The sequence below is a fragment of the Copadichromis virginalis genome, linkage group LG15, assembly GCF_057382275.1.
Source record: "Copadichromis virginalis isolate Kocher_CV1m ecotype Utaka linkage group LG15, C_Virginalis_male_GT1.1, whole genome shotgun sequence".
Classification (NCBI taxonomy): Eukaryota; Metazoa; Chordata; class Actinopteri; order Cichliformes; family Cichlidae; genus Copadichromis; species Copadichromis virginalis.
In genome coordinates, this window is record NC_140632.1 from 21,796,452 (window position 1) to 21,814,843 (window position 18,392).

The following is an 18,392-nucleotide window of genomic DNA, read 5'->3' on the forward strand; positions in this document are numbered from 1 at the left end:
GGATTGATTACAAGAAGGCCTATGACTCAATGCCCCACAGCTGGATACTGGAATGCCTAGAATTGTACAAGATCAATGGGACCCTAAGAGCCTTCATCAGGAACTCAATGGGGATGTGGCGTACAACACTAGTGGCCAACTCCAAGCCCATAGCACAAGTTACCATCAAGTGCGGGATCTACCAAGGAGATGCTCTGTCCCCACTGCTGTTCTGCATAGGCCTGAACCCCCTCAGTGAGATCATTAACAAGACTGGCTACGGATACCGACTACGGAACGGAGCAGTTGTCAGCCACCTCCTGTACATGGATGACATCAAGCTGTATGCCAAGAGTGAACGAGACATCGATTCACTGATCCACACTACCAGGCTATACAGCAATGACATTGGAATGTCGTTCGGACTGGAGAAGTGTAGTCGGATGGTAACAAAGAGAGGGAAGGTAGTCAGAACTGAGGGGATTGAACTACCAGAAGGCAACATTGCAGACATAGAGGACAGTTACAAGTACCTGGGGATCCCGCAGGCAAATGGGAACCATGAAGAGGCCGCTAGAAAGGCTGCAACCACCAAGTACCTGCAGAGGGTCAGGCAAGTCCTGAGGAGTCAGCTGAATGGTAAGAACAAGATCCGGGCCATCAACACATACGCCCTGCCCGTGATCAGATACCCTGCTGGGGTAATAAGCTGGCCAAAGGAGGAGATAGAAACCACTGACATAAAGACAAGAAAGCTCCTTACCATGCATGGAGGGTTTCACCCCAAGTCCAGCACCCTGAGGCTGTACGATAAGCGGAAGGAAGGGGGCCGGGGACTGGTGAGTGTCAGCACCACAGTCCAGGATGAGACAAGGAACATCCAAGAATACATTGGGAAGATGGCCCCAACTGACCGAGTGCTCAGTGAATACCTCAGGCAGCAGAAACCCAAGAAAGAGGAGGGAGACAAGGAACCATCATGGAAGGACAGGCCCCTGCACGGTATGTACCACCGGCAGATAGAGGAGGTGGCTGATATCCAGAAATCCTACCAGTGGCTGGACAAAGCTGGACTGAAAGACAGCACAGAGGCACTAATCATGGCAGCACAAGAACAAGCTCTGAGCACAAGATCCATAGAGGCTGGGGTCTATCACACCAGGCAAGACCCCAGGTGCAGGCTGTGTAAAGATGCCCCAGAGACAATCCAGCACATAACAGCAGGGTGCAAGATGCTAGCAGGCAAGGCATACATGGAACGCCATAACCAAGTGGCCGGCATAGTGTACAGGAACATCTGTGCTGAGTACAACCTGGAAGTCCCGAGGTCAAAATGGGAGATGCCCCCAAGGGTGGTGGAGAATGACCGAGCTAAGATCCTGTGGGACTTCCAGATACAGATGGACAAAATGGTGGTGGCTAACCAACCGGACATAGTGGTGGTAGACAAACAGAAGAAGGCGGCCGTAGTGATCGATGTAGCGGTTCCGAATGACAGCAATATCAGGAAGAAGGAACACGAGAAGCTGGAGAAATACCAAGGGCTCAGAGAAGAGCTCGAGAGGATGTGGAGGGTGAAGGTAACGGTGGTCCCCGTGGTAATCGGAGCACTAGGTGCGGTGACTCCCAAGCTAGGCGAGTGGCTCCAGCAGATCCCGGGAACAACATCGGAAATCTCTGTCCAGAAGAGCGCAGTCCTGGGAACAGCTAAGATACTGCGCAGGACCCTCAAGCTCCCAGGCCTCTGGTAGAGGACCCGAGCTTGAAGGATAAACCGCCCGCAGGGGCGTGCTGGGTGTTTTTTTTATATATATATATATATATATATATATGTATGCATACAGCTGCATACGCTATCCAGCTTTATGCAAGCACTAAGATGAACAGGCACATGGGTCAATACATGAGCGGGGCAAAGAAAGGGATGGGCAAGAATACCAGAGGCGCAAAACACCAGCTACTGGCAGACCAAGCAGTCAGCGAGACTGCAGGACCAGACTGACCAACCTGTGCACTGCCTGGATTGATTACAAGAAGGCCTATGACTCAATGCCCCACAGCTGGATACTGGAATGCCTAGAATTGTACAAGATCAACAGGACCCTGAGAGCCTTCATCAGGAACTCAATGGGGATGTGACGGACAACACTGGAGGCCAACCTCAAGCCCATAGCACAAGTCACCATCAAGTGCGGGATCTACCAAGGAGATGCTCTGTCCCCACTGCTGTTCTGCATAGGCCTGAACCCCCTCAGTGAGATCATTAACAAGACTGGCTACAGATACCGACTACGGAATAGAGCAGTTATCAGCCACCTCCTGTACATGGATGACATCAAGCTGTATGCCAAGAGTGAACGAGACATCGATTCACTGATCCACAATACCAGGCTATACAGCAATGACATTGGAATGTCATTCGGGCTGGAGAAGTGTAGTCGGATGATAACAAAGAGAGGGAAGGTAGTCAGAACGGAGGGGATCAAACTACCAGAAGGCAACATTGCAGACATAGAATAGAATAGCCTTTATTGTCATTGTACAGAGTACAACGAAATTGGAGTGCCACTCCCTTGGTGCAAGTTTCAATAATAAATATAAATGTAAAATATAAAACGTACAAAAAAAACAATCGTAAGTACTCAAACAATAGTATGTACAATATATACAGGATAGCAGCATTAATATAATGACAGTATGAATAGCAGCATAATATAATGACAGTGACGGTATGGAATAGGTTCAATTGTTTTTGTGCTTATTTACTACGGTGATAGCTCTGGGAAAGAAGCTATCCCTGAATCTGTTTGTCCTGGTTTTATGTGACCTGTACCGTCGGCCTGACGGTAATAGTTCAAACAGTTGGTTGCTGGGGTGAGAGTGGTCCTTGATGATATTGCCAGCTCTGCTGAGGTACCGAGAGTTTGCAGTGACCTCCAGGCTGGGCAGAGAGCAGCCAGTGATCTTCTGGGCTGTGTTGATGACCCTCTGCAGTAGAGGACAGTTACAAGTACCTGGGGATCCTGCAGGCGAATGGGAACCATGAAGAGGCCGCTAGAAAGGCTGCAACCACCAAGTACCTGCAGAGGGTCAGGCAAGTCCTGAGGAGTCAGCTGAACAGTAAGAACAAGAGCCATCAACACGTACGCCCTGCCCGTGATCAGGTAGCCTGCTGGGGTAATAGGCTGGCCAAAGGAGGAGATAGAAGCCACTGACATAAAGAAAAGAAAGCTCCTTACCATGCATGGAGGGTTTCACCCCAAGTCCAACACCCTGAGGCTGTACACTAAGCGGAAGGAAGGGGGCCGGGGACTGGTGAGTGTCAGCACCACAGTCCAGGATGAGACAACGAACATCCACGAATACATCACGAAGATGGCCCCAACTGACCGAGTGCTCAGTGAATACCTCAGGCAGCAGAAACCCAAGAAAGTGGCGGAAGGCGAGGAACCATCATGGAAGGACAGGGCCCTGCACGGTATGTACCACCGGCAGATAGAGGAGGTGGCTGATATCCAGAAATCCTACCAGTGGCTGGACAAAGCTGGACTGAAAGACAGCACAGAGGCACTAATCATGGCAGCACAAGAACAAGCTCTGAGCACAAGATCCATTGAGGCTGGGGTCTATCACACCAGGCAAGACCCCTGGTGCAAGCTGTGTAAAGATGCCCCTGAGACAATCCAGCACATAACAGCAGGGTGCAAGATGCTAGCAGGCAAGGCATACATGGAACGCCATAACCAAGTGGCCAGCATAGTGTACAGGAACATCTGTGCCGAGTATAACCTGGAAGTCCCAACGTCAAAATGGGAGATGCCCCGTAGGGTGGTGGAGAATGACCGAGCTAAGATCCTGTGGGACTTCCAGATACAGACGGACAAAATGGTGGTGGCTAACCAACCGGACATATTGGTGGTAGACAAACAGAAGAAGACGGCCGTAGTGATCAATGTAGCGGTTCCAAATGACAGCAAAATCAGGAAGAAGGAACACGAGAAGCTGGAGAAATACCAAGGGCTCAGAGAAGAGCTCGAGAGGATGTGGAGGGTGAAGGTGTCGGTGGTCCCAGTGGTAATCAGAGCACTAGGTGCGGTGACTCCCAAGCTAGGCGAGTGGCTCCAGCAGATCCCGGGAACAATATCGGAGATCTCTGTCCAGAAGAGCGCAGTCCTGGGAACAGCTAAGATACTGCGCAGGACACTCAAGCTCCCAGGCCTCTGGTAGAGGACCCGAGCTTGAAGGATTGACCGCCTACAAGGGCGAGTGGGGAATTTTTATATATATATAAAAAACACCCAGCACGCCCCTGCGGGCGGTTTATCCTTCAAGCTCGGGTCCTCTACCAGAGGCCTGGGAGCTTGAGGGTCCTGCGCAGTATCTTAGCTGTTCCCAGGACTGCGCTCTTCTGGACAGAGATCTCCGATGTTGTTCCCGGGATCTGCTGGAGCCACTCGCCTAGCTTGGGAGTCACCGCACCTAGTGCTCCGATTACCACGGGGACCACCGTTACCTTCACCCTCCACATCCTCTCGAGCTCTTCTCTGAGCCCTTGGTATTTCTCCAGCTTCTCGTGTTCCTTCTTCCTGATATTGCTGTCATTGGGAACCGCTACATCGATCACTACGGCCATCTTCTTCTGTTTGTCTACCACCACTATGTCCGGTTGGTTAGCCACCACCATTTTGTCCGTCTGTATCTGGAAGTCCCACAGGATCTTAGCTCGGTCATTCTCCACCACCCTTGGGGGCATCTCCCATTTTGACCTCGGGACTTCCAGGTTATACTCGGCACAGATGTTCCTGTACACTATGCCGGCCACTTGGTTATGGCGTTCCATGTATGCCTTGCCTGCTAGCATCTTGCACCCTGCTGTTATGTGCTGGATTGTCTCTGGGGCATCTTTACACAGCCTGCACCTGGGGTCTTGCCTGGTGTGATAGACCCCAGCCTCTATGGATCTTGTGCTCAGAGCTTGTTCTTGTGCTGCCATGATTAGTGCCTCTGTGCTGTCTTTCAGTCCAGCTTTGTCCAGCCACTGGTAGGATTTCTGGATATCAGCCACCTCCTCTATCTGCCGGTGGTACATACCGTGCAGGGGCCTGTCCTTCCATGATGGTTCCTCGTCTCCCTCCTCTTTCTTGGGTTTCTGCTGCCTGAGGTATTCACTGAGCACTCGGTCAGTTGGGGCCATCTTCCTAATGTATTCTTGGATGTTCGTTGTCTCATCCTGGACTGTGGTGCTGACACTCACCATATATATATATATATATATATATATATATATATATATATATATATATATATATATATATCTATATATATATATATATATATATATAGCTTGAATATATATATTCAAGCTCGGGTCCTGGTAGAGGATAAACCGCCCGCAGGGGCATGCTGGGTGTTTTTTTATGTATATATATATATTTGCACATGCCTCGTTTTTTTGGGATTAACTTCAGTGTTATCCAGAATCCTTAAATAGTAGTTACTGTTTCAGGGCTCTGATGAGGATTTCTTACTATGCTGTGCTGACCTGTTTTCCACCTTCATGGTACAGTAAGCAGAATCTGAGCCTTTGAATGCATGCTAAACTTTTTGGTATATGCCAACACTGAATCAGTGCTTTCAGTGATATCCTGCGATTAATGGAGTCAATACCATGACATAAGTGTATGGGTAAGAGTACTTATTGGTCTATGCACAGAGTATGTGATAGAAATAACAGCATGGTTACAGGGGAAACAGCAATTGTTCAGACTCACATATAATAATAATGGATTGCATTTATATAGCGCTTTTCGAGACCCTCAAAGCGCTGTACAATTCCACTTTTCATTCACTCTCACATTCACACACTGGTGGAGGCAGCTGACTGACAGAAGCGAGGCTGCCATATCGCGCCATCGGCCCCTCTGGTCATCACCAGTAGGCGGTAGGTGAAGTGTCTTGCCCAAGGACACAACAACCATGACAGACAGAGCTGGTGATCAAACCAGCAAAGTTCCGGTTACAAGATGAGCTTCCAAACCCCCTGAACCACGGTCGCCCCAGATGTCAGTGTTAGACAAATGAGAAAATCCTGCATATTCATATAAACAAATATAACGAAACACTGCACTACTTTGAGATTAATATAGTTTAATATAATTAAATCTATAGTTTTATAGATTAAGATAGTTTTTAATTAACTTTTAAAACTATCACAGTAGGGATAGTTTAACCAAATTTTATGGATCTTTTCTCCCAGTTTCTTAAATTCTTAAGGACAGTGAATTGCACAAAAACAACAGACATTTGTCACCAGCTGTCTTCATGAGACGTTCACAGGAAGAAGAACTTTGTGTGTGATATGTATGTGGTCAGCTTTAGAGGGTTAAACCTCCACAGCTCTGCATATCCTCACCAAACTACTTCCCTTTCACAAAAAATTACTTTAAAAAAAAAAAAAAAAAGGGGGGGGGGGGGGGGGAGAGAGAAAGGAAAGAAAAGGTGGAGTGAGACCACCAATAATTGTTAATATGTTTTTTGTTTTTTTCCCAATTGCTAGCACCGGTGACCTGTGCTGCCCATTCCCTATTTTTTCTTTTATGATGGATAATATGTGCTCTATCAGTTACTGAGCAGGGGGAAGACATCAGTGACAGTAACTAATGTTATACTACATATTATGTTTTTTTTATTGCACGTTTTGCTCTGTCTCCTGACACCTAAGACTAAAGTAGCAGCTAGCATTTATTTTTTTGTCCAGTTTAACTTCCGGTTCTTTCATCTTCAATTTTAAAGATTTAATTAATGGATTAATGGGTTGATGAGTTCTCACCTTTTTCTAAATAACGCATGAATGGCTCTGCTTACATTTCAGCTGTTATAGGATTTCAAATTATACTCAGACAGCATAAAAAAACAAGATAAAATGATCTACTATAGGTTGAGAATGGTGTGAAACCTCAACACAGTTCAGTCTCACACACCTGGATGTGTTAACCATTTATCTGTCAGAAGTTCATCTGGTCATCATGAAACCTTCAGAGCTCTGTTGCTGTTGTACCCACATTCTCACCAAAGCACTTCCCCTTCACTTCTCAGAAAACAAAAAGAGGTGCAATGAGAACCAACAGGTCTCAAACCACTAACACATCTCATTTAGTTTTCTTTTGTAGCTGCTAATAGTGTTTACTGCTGCAGTATCATCATGTTTTATCGTAAAAACTTGGATCAAATTCAGGTGAGTAGAGGTTGAATCTTAACCTCTTATCATGTGTTCAGGAAAACATAGTTATGAACCTGTTTTCTAATAATAAACTATGAGAGAACATTATATACAGTGAGTGAATATATACAAAGAGGACATTGTGTGCAGTAAGCAAGTGAATTATATACATTATATATAAAAAAAAAAAAACAATGTGGAAATTTACAGTTCAAAATATGAGAATGTACATTGTGTGTGTGGGGTGTTAAAGTGTCTTGTGCCGTAGTAAAGCCAGAAGAATCAGGCGTGATCTAAGTATGTGTTAGCAATGAGTCCTGTCTCAGTCACTTACTTCTTTGATAATTTACTTCTTTGATATTGAGCTTCGAGCGCACTTGTTGTCAAATGCAGAAGTCTGATCACATCAGTGGTCACATCTTTTTATCTGGTCCCAAAAATCTTGGAAGAAAATTGAGCTTGGTTCCAAAAATTGAATGCTGCAAACTGAAATTATTATGAAACTACAACTGCATTGAGAATAGGTGAGCACGGATTAAGACTCACACTTTTTTTTCTTCATTTTTCTTAAAGATGCAGTTTCAGATTTTTACTATTACAATTAAATGCAACAGACAGATCAAAATCACTGGTTGTTTTAATTTTGTCATCTATGTATTTGAATTTTTATCTCTCCTCTTTTGCACTTCTTGAGGTTTGAGCTCAGTTCAAAAGATAATTACAGACAGTAACTGATGTTATGCTCCATATTACAATTACAATATTTTCTGTAACTACTTCTTTCTGTGTTCCCTGTATGTTAATAAGAATGAACTAAAACAAAAAAGAAAAGAGGAAAATGGGGCGTGACGCAGGGGACACCCTGGACAGGTTGCCAGTCTATTGCAGGGTGTTCCTACCATATGATTTCAAATTTTATTAAAATGAAAAAATAATACAAAATTATCTGCAATAGCAGACGGGTTGGCAATAGTGTGAAGAGTTTTGATCTCTTTCACATGTGGACAAGAACCACCATAAACACAATTTTAAACAATAAACCGTCAACAAAAGCTGCAAAAACAGACACATCTCAACTAATTATTTTCACACATTTGACTTCTTCTATTCTATTATTGATCATTTTCCATTGTTGCACAGTCCATTAAAGGCACTATAAGTGAGTTTGCAAAATGCATTAAAATACGAATATTTAAATATTTAAAAGGTTTTTACTTCTTTCATATTGAGAGAGAGGTGAGGATGCTTAAAATCTATGAACTGAAATAATTCAGCAAGAGGAGAGAAAAGGAGTGATGTCACTATGAGGAAGTGAGCAGGAAGTTGACGCTGTGTTCGTCTCTGAGAGCAAGAACAGAGACTGAGAGAGACAGAGAAGCACGATGGCTGCATTCACATGGATTCAGATGTCTTCATTACTGATGCTGATGCTTCAGTTTAAAGGTAAGTGTGCATAGAAACACATTCAATTAATAAACTGCATTATTATCATAAGTGTTATTTATTCTTCCTTTAACTGAGACAGTCATGATTAACTTTTAACTTTTTGACTTTAGCTGACTTAAAGTAAAACTTTAAGAAACTGAAACTTTTATTTTATTTTAAAATAAACTTTATATCATAACACTCATATTCATAACATATTTGATGTTTCACATTTCTCTCTCTCTCTTTTTCTCAACAGGAACAACTGAGCAACATCAAACTGTTCAAACTGTCACTGCTGGACGTGGACATGATGTTACTCTGCCTTGTAAAAATGTGATACAAGGTCAGCATAACTGTAACAGTACTACCTGGCTCTTCAGTCATTCAAGTAAAACGTCAGCAGTAGAACTCTTTGAACTTGGGCAGATTAAAGAAGCCAAACCTAAATCAGACAGACTGAGTCTTTCTGCAGACTGTTCTCTGGTTATAAAGAAGGTCACAGATCAGGATGTTGGTCGTTACACCTGCAGACAGTTCAAAACAGCAACAGGATCACAAGAAGGTCCAGACTTTATGATTGATCTGTCTGTTATTAACAGTGAGTATTTACATCTTAATGTTTTCAGCTCAAACTGTCCTGTTAGAACAACAAACTGAAACACCACAATAATTATGATCACAGTGATGAAGTTCATTTTTCTATTGTTGCTTTTCTCTTACAATATCTCCATCTTCACCAGTGTGTGTACATGAGAACAATGATAAAGCATCTTGAACAGCTCTGTGTTGACATATGAACACTGTAGACTCACAGTTGAGTGTCTGTATGAAGATAAAGAGAACATATCCTCAGACATGAGACATCATCAAAAATGAGACTTGTTAGACTGTTAAACATCTCACCACTGTTTCCTCTCTGTTGGTGTTCACTTACTTTCAAGTCTTTTCTTACTGTCAGTGTCTTTAATGATGTTATTGTTTTTCTTTAGGTGAAGATGTGAAAACGACAAAATCAACAACAGTGAAGTTCACCACAAAAACATCATCGACAACAAAATCCACAACATCAACAATTAAACCAACCGTGAAAATAAACACATGGACAAGAGAGGAATTAAAGAAATCAGAAGGGACACCGACAACAGCATCAAATATTCCATCTGGAGGTAGAAACTGAATCCCTCTTTTTTCGAAGTCTGGATGTCAGACTGAGACTTGACTATGTGTGGAGAAATTCAGTATCATGTTTATCATCTTTTAATAATCTCTCCAGTTCCCTCAGGGTTTATCATCATTTCTGTGGGTTTAGTAACACTGTTAATCATTGTTGTGGTGATCATCAGATGGAAGAAAATTAAAGGTGAAAACATTCACAGATTAAAGTTTATGATAAGTTGACTCATAAGTAAACTCATCTTTTTTTCTCTTTTCAGAAAACAAAACACAATGTGGCAACAACACGGTGAGTTCAAATTCAGCCATGTAATTTATATCATCATCTATTAACTCTATAGTTTCATACCAGACTGAGCCTATAATTGGAGATTAAATATTGGTATTTCAGGAGTGGGACCACGCCTCCCAACACGCTCCTTCTGGTTCTCATGTATATGGGTTCCCCCAGTTCTACAGGCTGCTCGTTCTCATTTACGTGCCCCACCCTCCCTCTCCTTTTCAATTCTTTAACTTCTTTACTTCTGTTTCGTACATTGGGATCTGCCAGCCCTGGCAGCCACCGCCAGTCCCCTTTGAGGCCTTCCCCAAACCACTAAAACACTGTCAAACCTAAAATGAGGGCGTGGGCCCAGCTAGTTCAGTGACATAAAGTATCAAAGGTTCAAAGGGAGAAACAAGGACTGGGAAATACATTGAATTCATTGATTAAATATTCTTTAGATTAAATTTGTTGTTTACACTGAGCCGATTTTAAAAATAAAACTGTATTTTTTCAGGGACTGAGCTTAAACCCTGCAGATACTCAGTCTGGTCCAGGATCCAGTCAGGACATGGTGAGATCACACACTACTCCCAGTACAAAGTTAGTTTCAACAGAGAAGAGCAGAAACTGTGATGTGATGAGGACCTGATGCTGAACTTAAACAGATGTGAAACAGACTCATTATAAATCCACATATTACTGAGCAGTCATTGTGTTGTATTCACTGTGCAGGCTGATGCTGATAATGGTGTTTCCTACGTCTCCATCAGTTTCACCAAGAAGTCCAAGAATAAATCCAGGGTAAGAATTTGATATTCATACAGATGGTGTTAGTAATAACTTCACCATTTTCAAAGCTCCTGTCAGGTTATGTCTTTAAGACGTTTTTGTATTATTTTCTTAAAGTCCCGTGGTGATCATGATGATGATGATGGTGACACTGTGACCTACAGCACTGTGAAAGCTTCCTCTTCACCTGCTGGAATTTCCCCTGATCCCAACAACCTCTACTCCACCATCAATTACCCAAAGAAATAGGATTTTACTCACGCTAAGTTTTTTAACTAGATAGATAGATAGATAGATAGATAGATAGATAGATAGATAGATAGATAGATAGATAGATAGATAGATAGATAGATAGATAGATAGATAGATAGATAGATAGATAGATAGATAGATAGATAGATAGATAGATTAGTCAAACATCAAGTTATGTGATTATGTTTACTTGAGAATACAAAGACTGCAGGATTACTTTTTCATACCACTGCATGTGCTCATAGATTCAGTGGATTACTTTGAACAAGGTGAACATTATTACGATGAATATTATTACATTAAAATTCACCTTAAGGTTTCTTAAATCGATTTAGGTCATTTACAAAACCGTTTTTAAGTAGAATATAAAAACAAGTAAACAAAAAACTAAACCAACACAAAACACAAAGTTACAAATAGTGTACTAGTGAAAATAACATGTCTGATTGCACATGCCTACTTTGTGTTAACCAGAATCCTTAAATAGTAGTTAGTATTTCAGGGCTCTGGTGATGTGTCTTACTATGCCGTGCTGACCTGCTTTCCACCTTCATGGTACAGTAAGAAGAATCTGAGCTTTTTAATGCATGCTAAACTTTTTGCTATAAATACACCAACACTGCAGCAGTGCTTTCAATGATATCCTGTGATTATTGGAGTCAATATAGTGAAATAAATGTATGGGTTAAAGTACACTTTGGTCTATGCACAGACAAAGTATGTGATGGAACAGCATGGTTAGCAGGTGACAGCAAATATTCAGACTCACATATGACAGTGTTAGATAAATGAAAATATTCTGCATGTTCATATAAATACATTAATGAAACACTGCACTAAGATTAACATTAAAAACTAGATCACAGTAGCGATCTCCCTACAACTGTTTAATTCTGGAGCAATTTGCACTAAAAACAGAACTGTGTAAATGTTAGACTTTTCATTAGGCTGACATTTAGTAGTAAGCAGTAAGTGTGAAGTATAAGTAAACTGTTTTCTTTTCTGATTTTTAATTTATGATTAATCGCTGATTGTACACCAAACTTTATGGTTCTTTTCTTAAATTCTTAAGGACAGTAAATTCAAGAAAAAATAACAGCAAACAGACATTTGTCACCAGCTGTCTTCATGAGAAGTTCACAGAAAGAAGAAGTGCATGATATGCATGTGGTCAGCATTAGAGGGTTAAACCTGCACAGCTCTGCATATCCTCACCAAACCACTTCCCCTTCACAAAAAATACATACAAAAAAAGAGACAGGAAAGAAAAGGTTCAATGGGACCACCCATACATTTAATGGGTTTTGTTGGTTGTTTTTGTGCAGTACTCTTTCCTGGCATCGTTGTATTATACTCAATTGTATTTAGCATTTGTATTCTATTTTATTCTATTGTATGTAGTATTTTATTTTATTTTATTTTATTCTACTATGTACAGTTCTGCACAGTATCTTATTGATATCTTATTCCAGTGGGTTCTTTTTCTTCTAATTTTTCTATGTAACTTTGCACTGTCCACTGCTGTAACAAAACAAATTTCCCACGCGTGGGACTAATAAAGGTTATCTTATCTTATCTTTTTCCTAAATGCTAGCACTGGTGACATGTGCTGCACATTCCCTATTTTATCTTTTATGATGGAAAATATCTGCTCTATCTTAGTTATTGAGCTGGGAGAGGACATCAGTGACAGTAACTTATGTTTTATTACATAGTATGTTTTTTTTATTTTATTTTTTGCGGCCTGTCTGAGACCTCAGAGCTCAGTATCAGCAAGCATTTAATGTTCTCTCCAGTTATCCTTCCTGTTCTTTCATCTTCAATTTTAAATATTTAATTAATGGTTTGAACAGTTTTGTTTGTACTGACCCTTTTCTAAATAATGCATGAATGGCTCTCCTTACATTTCAGCTGTTATATGATTGGAAATTATACTCAGACAGCATTAAAAACAAGATAAAATGATCTAATATATGTCGAAATGTGTGAAACCTCAACATAGTATATTCTCACGCTCATCAGTGTCTTAACCATCTGTCAGAGGTTCATCTGGTCATCATGAAACCTCCAGAGCTCTGCTGCTGCTGTACCCACATTCTCACCAAAGCACTTCTGCTTCACTTCTCAGAAAACAACATCAACAAAAAATAAAAGACTTTAGAGGTCAACGAGGAACCAACAGGTCTCAAGCTACTAACACATCTCATTCAGTGCTCTTATCAGCAGTCACTGCTGCAGTATTACTGTTTCATTGTGAACAGTTAAATCTAATTCTGAGATTGAATCTTGACCTCTTTTTATGTGTGCAGGAAAACATCATCATGAACCTGTTTTCTAATAATAAACCAAAAAAACAGGAGACTTGGATTTATGCAACGACTTATCTCAACTAACAGTCTTCACACGTTTAACTTCCTCTATTCTATTGTTGGGGGATTCCAGCTTCATCTCCACAACATTACTGGCCTTGCTGGTCAGTTTATTGAGTCTGTTGGCATCTGTGACCCGTCACCTGATGCCCCAGCGTGCAACAGCATAGAGGATGGCACTGAGCACAGATGTTGTAGCACCTCAGCTGCCTCAGAAAATAGAGACGACTCTGGCCCTTCCTGTAAAGTGCAATGGTGTTTTAAACCTAGTCCAGTTTATTGTTTATGTGTACTCCAAGGTATTTATAGTCCTCCACAATGTCCACATCGACCCCCTGGATTGAAACAGGGGTCAAGGGTTACCTAGTCTTCCTAAAATCCACGATCAGTTCCTTGGTCTTTCCCACGTTGAGCTGCAGATGATTCTGCTCGCACCACGTGACAAAGGAGTCGACCACAGCCCGGTACTCTGTCTCATCATCCCTGCTGATTCATCCAACAACCACAGAGTCATCAGAAAACTTCTGAAGATGGCAGGTCTCTGTGCAGTGGCTGAAGTCTGTGGTGTAGAGGGTGAAGAGGAAGGGGTAGAGTACAGTCCCTTGTGGTGCCCCTGTGTTGCTGATGACCTTGTCAGACACACAATGTGGGAGACGCACATATTGTGGTCTTCCTGTCAGGTAATCAACAATCCAGAGGCATCTATCTGCATCGCTGTTAGCTTATCACCCAGGAGGGTTGGCCTGATGGTGTTGAATCCACTGGAAAAGTCAAAAAACGTGACCCTCACAGTGCTCACCGGCTGGTCCAGATGGGTGTAGACACAATTGAGCAAGTAGTTGATGGCGTCCTCAGATCCAAGGCGGGGCTGATAAGCAAACTGAAGGGGATCCTGATGTGGCCTGACTATGGGTCGGAGCTGGTCCAGGATGAGTCTTTCCAGAGTCTTTCGTCTCTGAGACTGTGTCATTTGTGAACGTGAGAGCAAGAACAGAGACAGAGACAGAGACAGGCAGTGAGGATGTGCTTTTAACTTTTTGACTTTAGGTGATTCTTGGAAACTAAAGTTGAAATTTAAATGTGTTGTATTCAAAATAAACTTCACATTATAAACATAACACTCATATTCATAACATTTGATGCTTCACATTTCTCTTTTTTTCTCAACTGAGGAACATCCAACTGTTCTTGAATCTTCAGTGATACAGTCAGCTCAGTAGCACTCTTTGAACGTGGGCAGATTAAAGAAGTTAAACCTGAATCTAACAGACTGAGTCTTTCTGCAGACTGTTCTCTGGTTATAAAGAAGGTCACAGATCAGGACGTTGGTTGTATTCACAGATTAAAGTGGATCATAAATAGAAATAGAAATTATGATGCTGTCCCAGCATGGTATCCACCCATGGGCAGGGCCTACAGCCTCCCTCACCTGGAGCTGATTCAGGCAACTAGGTTGGAGATTTAAGCTGCTCGCTGACACTGCTTCCTCGCCAGTTTGTCAACTACCCTATGTTGGTAACCAGGCCTCACACTTCATGCCAGTAAGTCTCAAGTGCTTTGCTTACTTGTGATCTTGTGTTCTAGTTGCTCCCGGGTATTCCACAACGCTGAACAACTCATCCTGGAAATCCGGTTCACCTGCCTGCCCTCCTGCCCTTACACTACCACGGAACCTTCCCCGCTCAGGACAGCCGACACACACCACCAAACCCACCCGGACCGCACCCCCTCTCCTTCAACACTTACATCAGCCACCTGCACATTAAGATGAAGATTTTCATAGTTCCCACCCTCTCCAGAACTCCTCATTGGCTAAGATTTTAACACTGCTCTCCTCTCTTCCATATCGTACCTAATCACCAGCCCAGCTCCCGTTGCTTTCTTGGACCTGCCACCTTGCTTTATTCCTCTCTCCTAGCCAAGACCCCACACCCCATTTGTCAAGCCTTAAGCCATTGTAAATATCATCCTTGTGCTAGTTAATAAAATTTTTAAAACCTTTCCTCAGCCTCCACTTTGAGTTCTCTGCACATGGGTTTGGTTTTGGTACTCGGCCTCCGGGCCTTTTTGTGACAATATACCTGTATGTGCACTGTAGATATGATCTTGAATGATAGTTTACAGTAATTTATTATGTGTCTTGTTTGATGCCCGTATTCATTATTATGAACAAAATGTTGAGTATTTTGGACTTTAGTAGTTGTTATAGTTTAGTCTCAGTTTTACTGTTGAATTTGTTCCCTTAGAGTTTCCTGTCATAGCTTTTTGTGCCAATTTTCTTATGTGAAGTTGATTCATGTGTCTGTTCCCACCTTTAGTTATGGTTCTCACTTCACTGTTTTATTGTCTTTGTGTTTAGTTTTACTAATCAAATTGTCTTTGATTATTTTCACCTACATCTCATCATCCAACTGCATCCACTTCCTGTAATCATGGTACCCTCATTTATAAGCATATAAGTCTTTATAAGTCTTTCCTTCAGTCTTTGTCTCAGTGTCTCTTATCCTGCCTGGGATTACTCAGTTGGTTTTGAACTCTGTTTATTCGTTTCGTGAACTTTGTATTTTGGACATTTTATCAGTGGAAATAAAGGCTTTTTAATGAGTCAGTCAGTCTTTTGTGTTCATTTTAGTCTGGAAACATGAACATAATTACTTTCTCTTCAGGTAAATGCAAATTCAGTGACTGCTAAAAGTACTAAAGGGTGTGTGTGTGTGTGTGTGTGTGTGGGGGGGGGGGGGGGGGGGGGGGATATTTTGAGTACACCTGAAACAGCCACAGTTGGACTGAAACTTATTGGAGAGAAGCTGCTTCTAGTTTAGTTCAGTAAGTGTCATCTACAGATTTCTGTCCACTGATATGAGGTTTAGTAGATGTGTACTCATTTAATCTATTTAAAAGGTTTTTAAATCATTATTTTAAAAGAAACAGGAAATGACAGCATTGTTGTCAGGTGACATATTAAATGCACAAACCAACACATGACACTCCAATAAAATAGCACTTCACTACCTTAGGATTAATAGAAACTCATTCAAAACCATGACAGTAGTGATCTCCCCACAATGATGGTTTAATTGTGGAGATATTACTACTAAATATCAGAAACATGTATTTTGTTAGATCTTCGACTAGGCTGACCCCAGTACTGAACACCTTGTGTAGTAAAGTGTAGTATAACTAAACTGTTTTCTTTTCCGGGCGCATTAGGAGACTGAGCTATAACAAACTGTTATTGTTCTTTTTTCCTAGTTTTTGCTGGGATGGACAACAAGGGCAAATAAACATTTGTTACCATCTGCCTTCATGAGAATTACACACAAGGGTTCATTACTCAAAGCTTTTCAACACAGTGCTCTTTGGCGCCATGTTGTGGACAAAAGCATGAAAAGCAGCTTGAATATACAACTTGATATGAGCTGCTTGATAGCGACTGCAGAGCTGAGTTTACAGCTTCTGTTTAATATCATGTGACAGTTCTGTGTGATATTGGGCTACCACTGTGGTGCTTTGAACGTGTATTTTTTGTGGGGGGAGGAGGGGATAACAATGTTATGTCTGTTTGATTAATAAATTTTTGATGAACAAACTTTCTTTGTTTGAACATGAGCCATCGTGTGTTCTCCCTTTGTTTGACATCTTGACATTTGAAAACATAACTGACAAAACAATCTTTATAATAATAAAAAAACACTCTTATAGTAGTTTGGGAGTATGCTTGTGCTGTGAGGTCCATGTGACTGCGTGGGTATGTAGCCTCTCCTTAGCTCTGGATTTAACCACCTTCTCTCTGTTTCAGTTGACTCTTGCTAAGTTCTCCATGTCACCTGTCTCATTTCACTGTGTTCAATAAAGTTTTGTTAAAGTCATCATCTTTCTGTCCATTTAGTCTGCTTTTGGGTCTACTACTGAATGAAAAATGACCTCATAGTGCCGTATCACCCCATTAGATCTCTTTGCTGTCAGACTGCGGGCTGATGTGGTTCCAAGAGTATCTAGAATGGGAGGTCAGAATGGGAGAATGGGAGTGGTCATTGCTGCAATATTATCTTGTTTCCTTGCGAACATTAGGACTGAAATTCTGGTGTGTGAAGAATTTGTATCTTGACCTCTTTTCATGTGTCCCGAAAAAACCCAGCATGAACACTGTTTTCTAATAATAAGTCAACATGTAAACAATAGCTTCATTAATGCCACACTTACCTCATCTAACAGTCTTCACACATTTAACTTCCCCGTTTCGAGTGTTCATCACAAATTTTTCCATTGTTGTACAGTCCGTTTAAAGGGACGACAGGGGAGTCTGCAAAAAAGATTAAATATAAACGATAAAATTTAAAGATAATATTCATTTTGTATGTACACTGGGAGAGAGATGGAGCTAAGGATGGTTAAAAGCTATGAAGTGAAATAATTCATTCAGCAACACGAGACAAAAGGAGTGATGTCACTATGAGGAAGTGGGAAGGAAGTTGATGCTGTGTTCATCTCTGAGAGCAAGAACAGAGACTGGGAGAGACAGAGAAGCACGATGGCTGCATTCACATGGATTCAGATGTCTTCATTACTGATACTGATGCTTCAGTTTAAACGTCACACATTCAGTTGATAAAGTTCATTATTATCACAAGTGTTGCTTCCTTATTCTTCCTTTAACTCAGACAGTCTAGATGTACCTCCTGACTTTAGCTGACTCTTGGAAACTCAAGTTAAGCCTAAATAAGTTTTGTATTTAAAGAGCAAAGAGAGTTTTGGGCATTTCAATAAGGAGAGATAACTTGAAATAACTGAACATGATTTATTTAGATAGATAAATTAATGTATTTGGCGATTAGACTCTGATAACCCATGGCAGAAGCTCTACACATGGTTATTTTATCATTTAGCTCTGAGAGTAGAATTCGTAAGATTTTTGGTT

At 41.5% G+C, this 18,392-nt stretch overlaps 1 protein-coding gene and 1 long non-coding RNA gene across 2 annotated transcripts; both read left to right on the forward strand.

The window, feature by feature from the left end:
* Positions 1-8,547: 8,547 nt before the first annotated feature.
* Positions 8,548-9,803, forward strand: LOC146692372 (uncharacterized). Its single transcript, XM_085433357.1, has 3 exons — positions 8,548-8,641; positions 8,883-9,224; positions 9,616-9,803. The coding sequence occupies exons 1-3, from the start codon at positions 8,581-8,583 to the stop codon at positions 9,801-9,803; spliced, it is 591 nt and encodes a 196-aa protein (XP_085289483.1). The 5' UTR covers positions 8,548-8,580.
* Positions 9,804-9,908: 105 nt separating this feature from the next.
* On the forward strand, positions 9,909-11,153 carry LOC146692373 (uncharacterized). The gene is made up of 4 exons (XR_014915177.1): positions 9,909-10,088; positions 10,579-10,635; positions 10,797-10,865; positions 10,971-11,153. It is a non-coding gene; the product is annotated as an uncharacterized LOC146692373 (long non-coding RNA).
* The last annotated feature ends 7,239 nt before the right edge of the window (positions 11,154-18,392 follow it).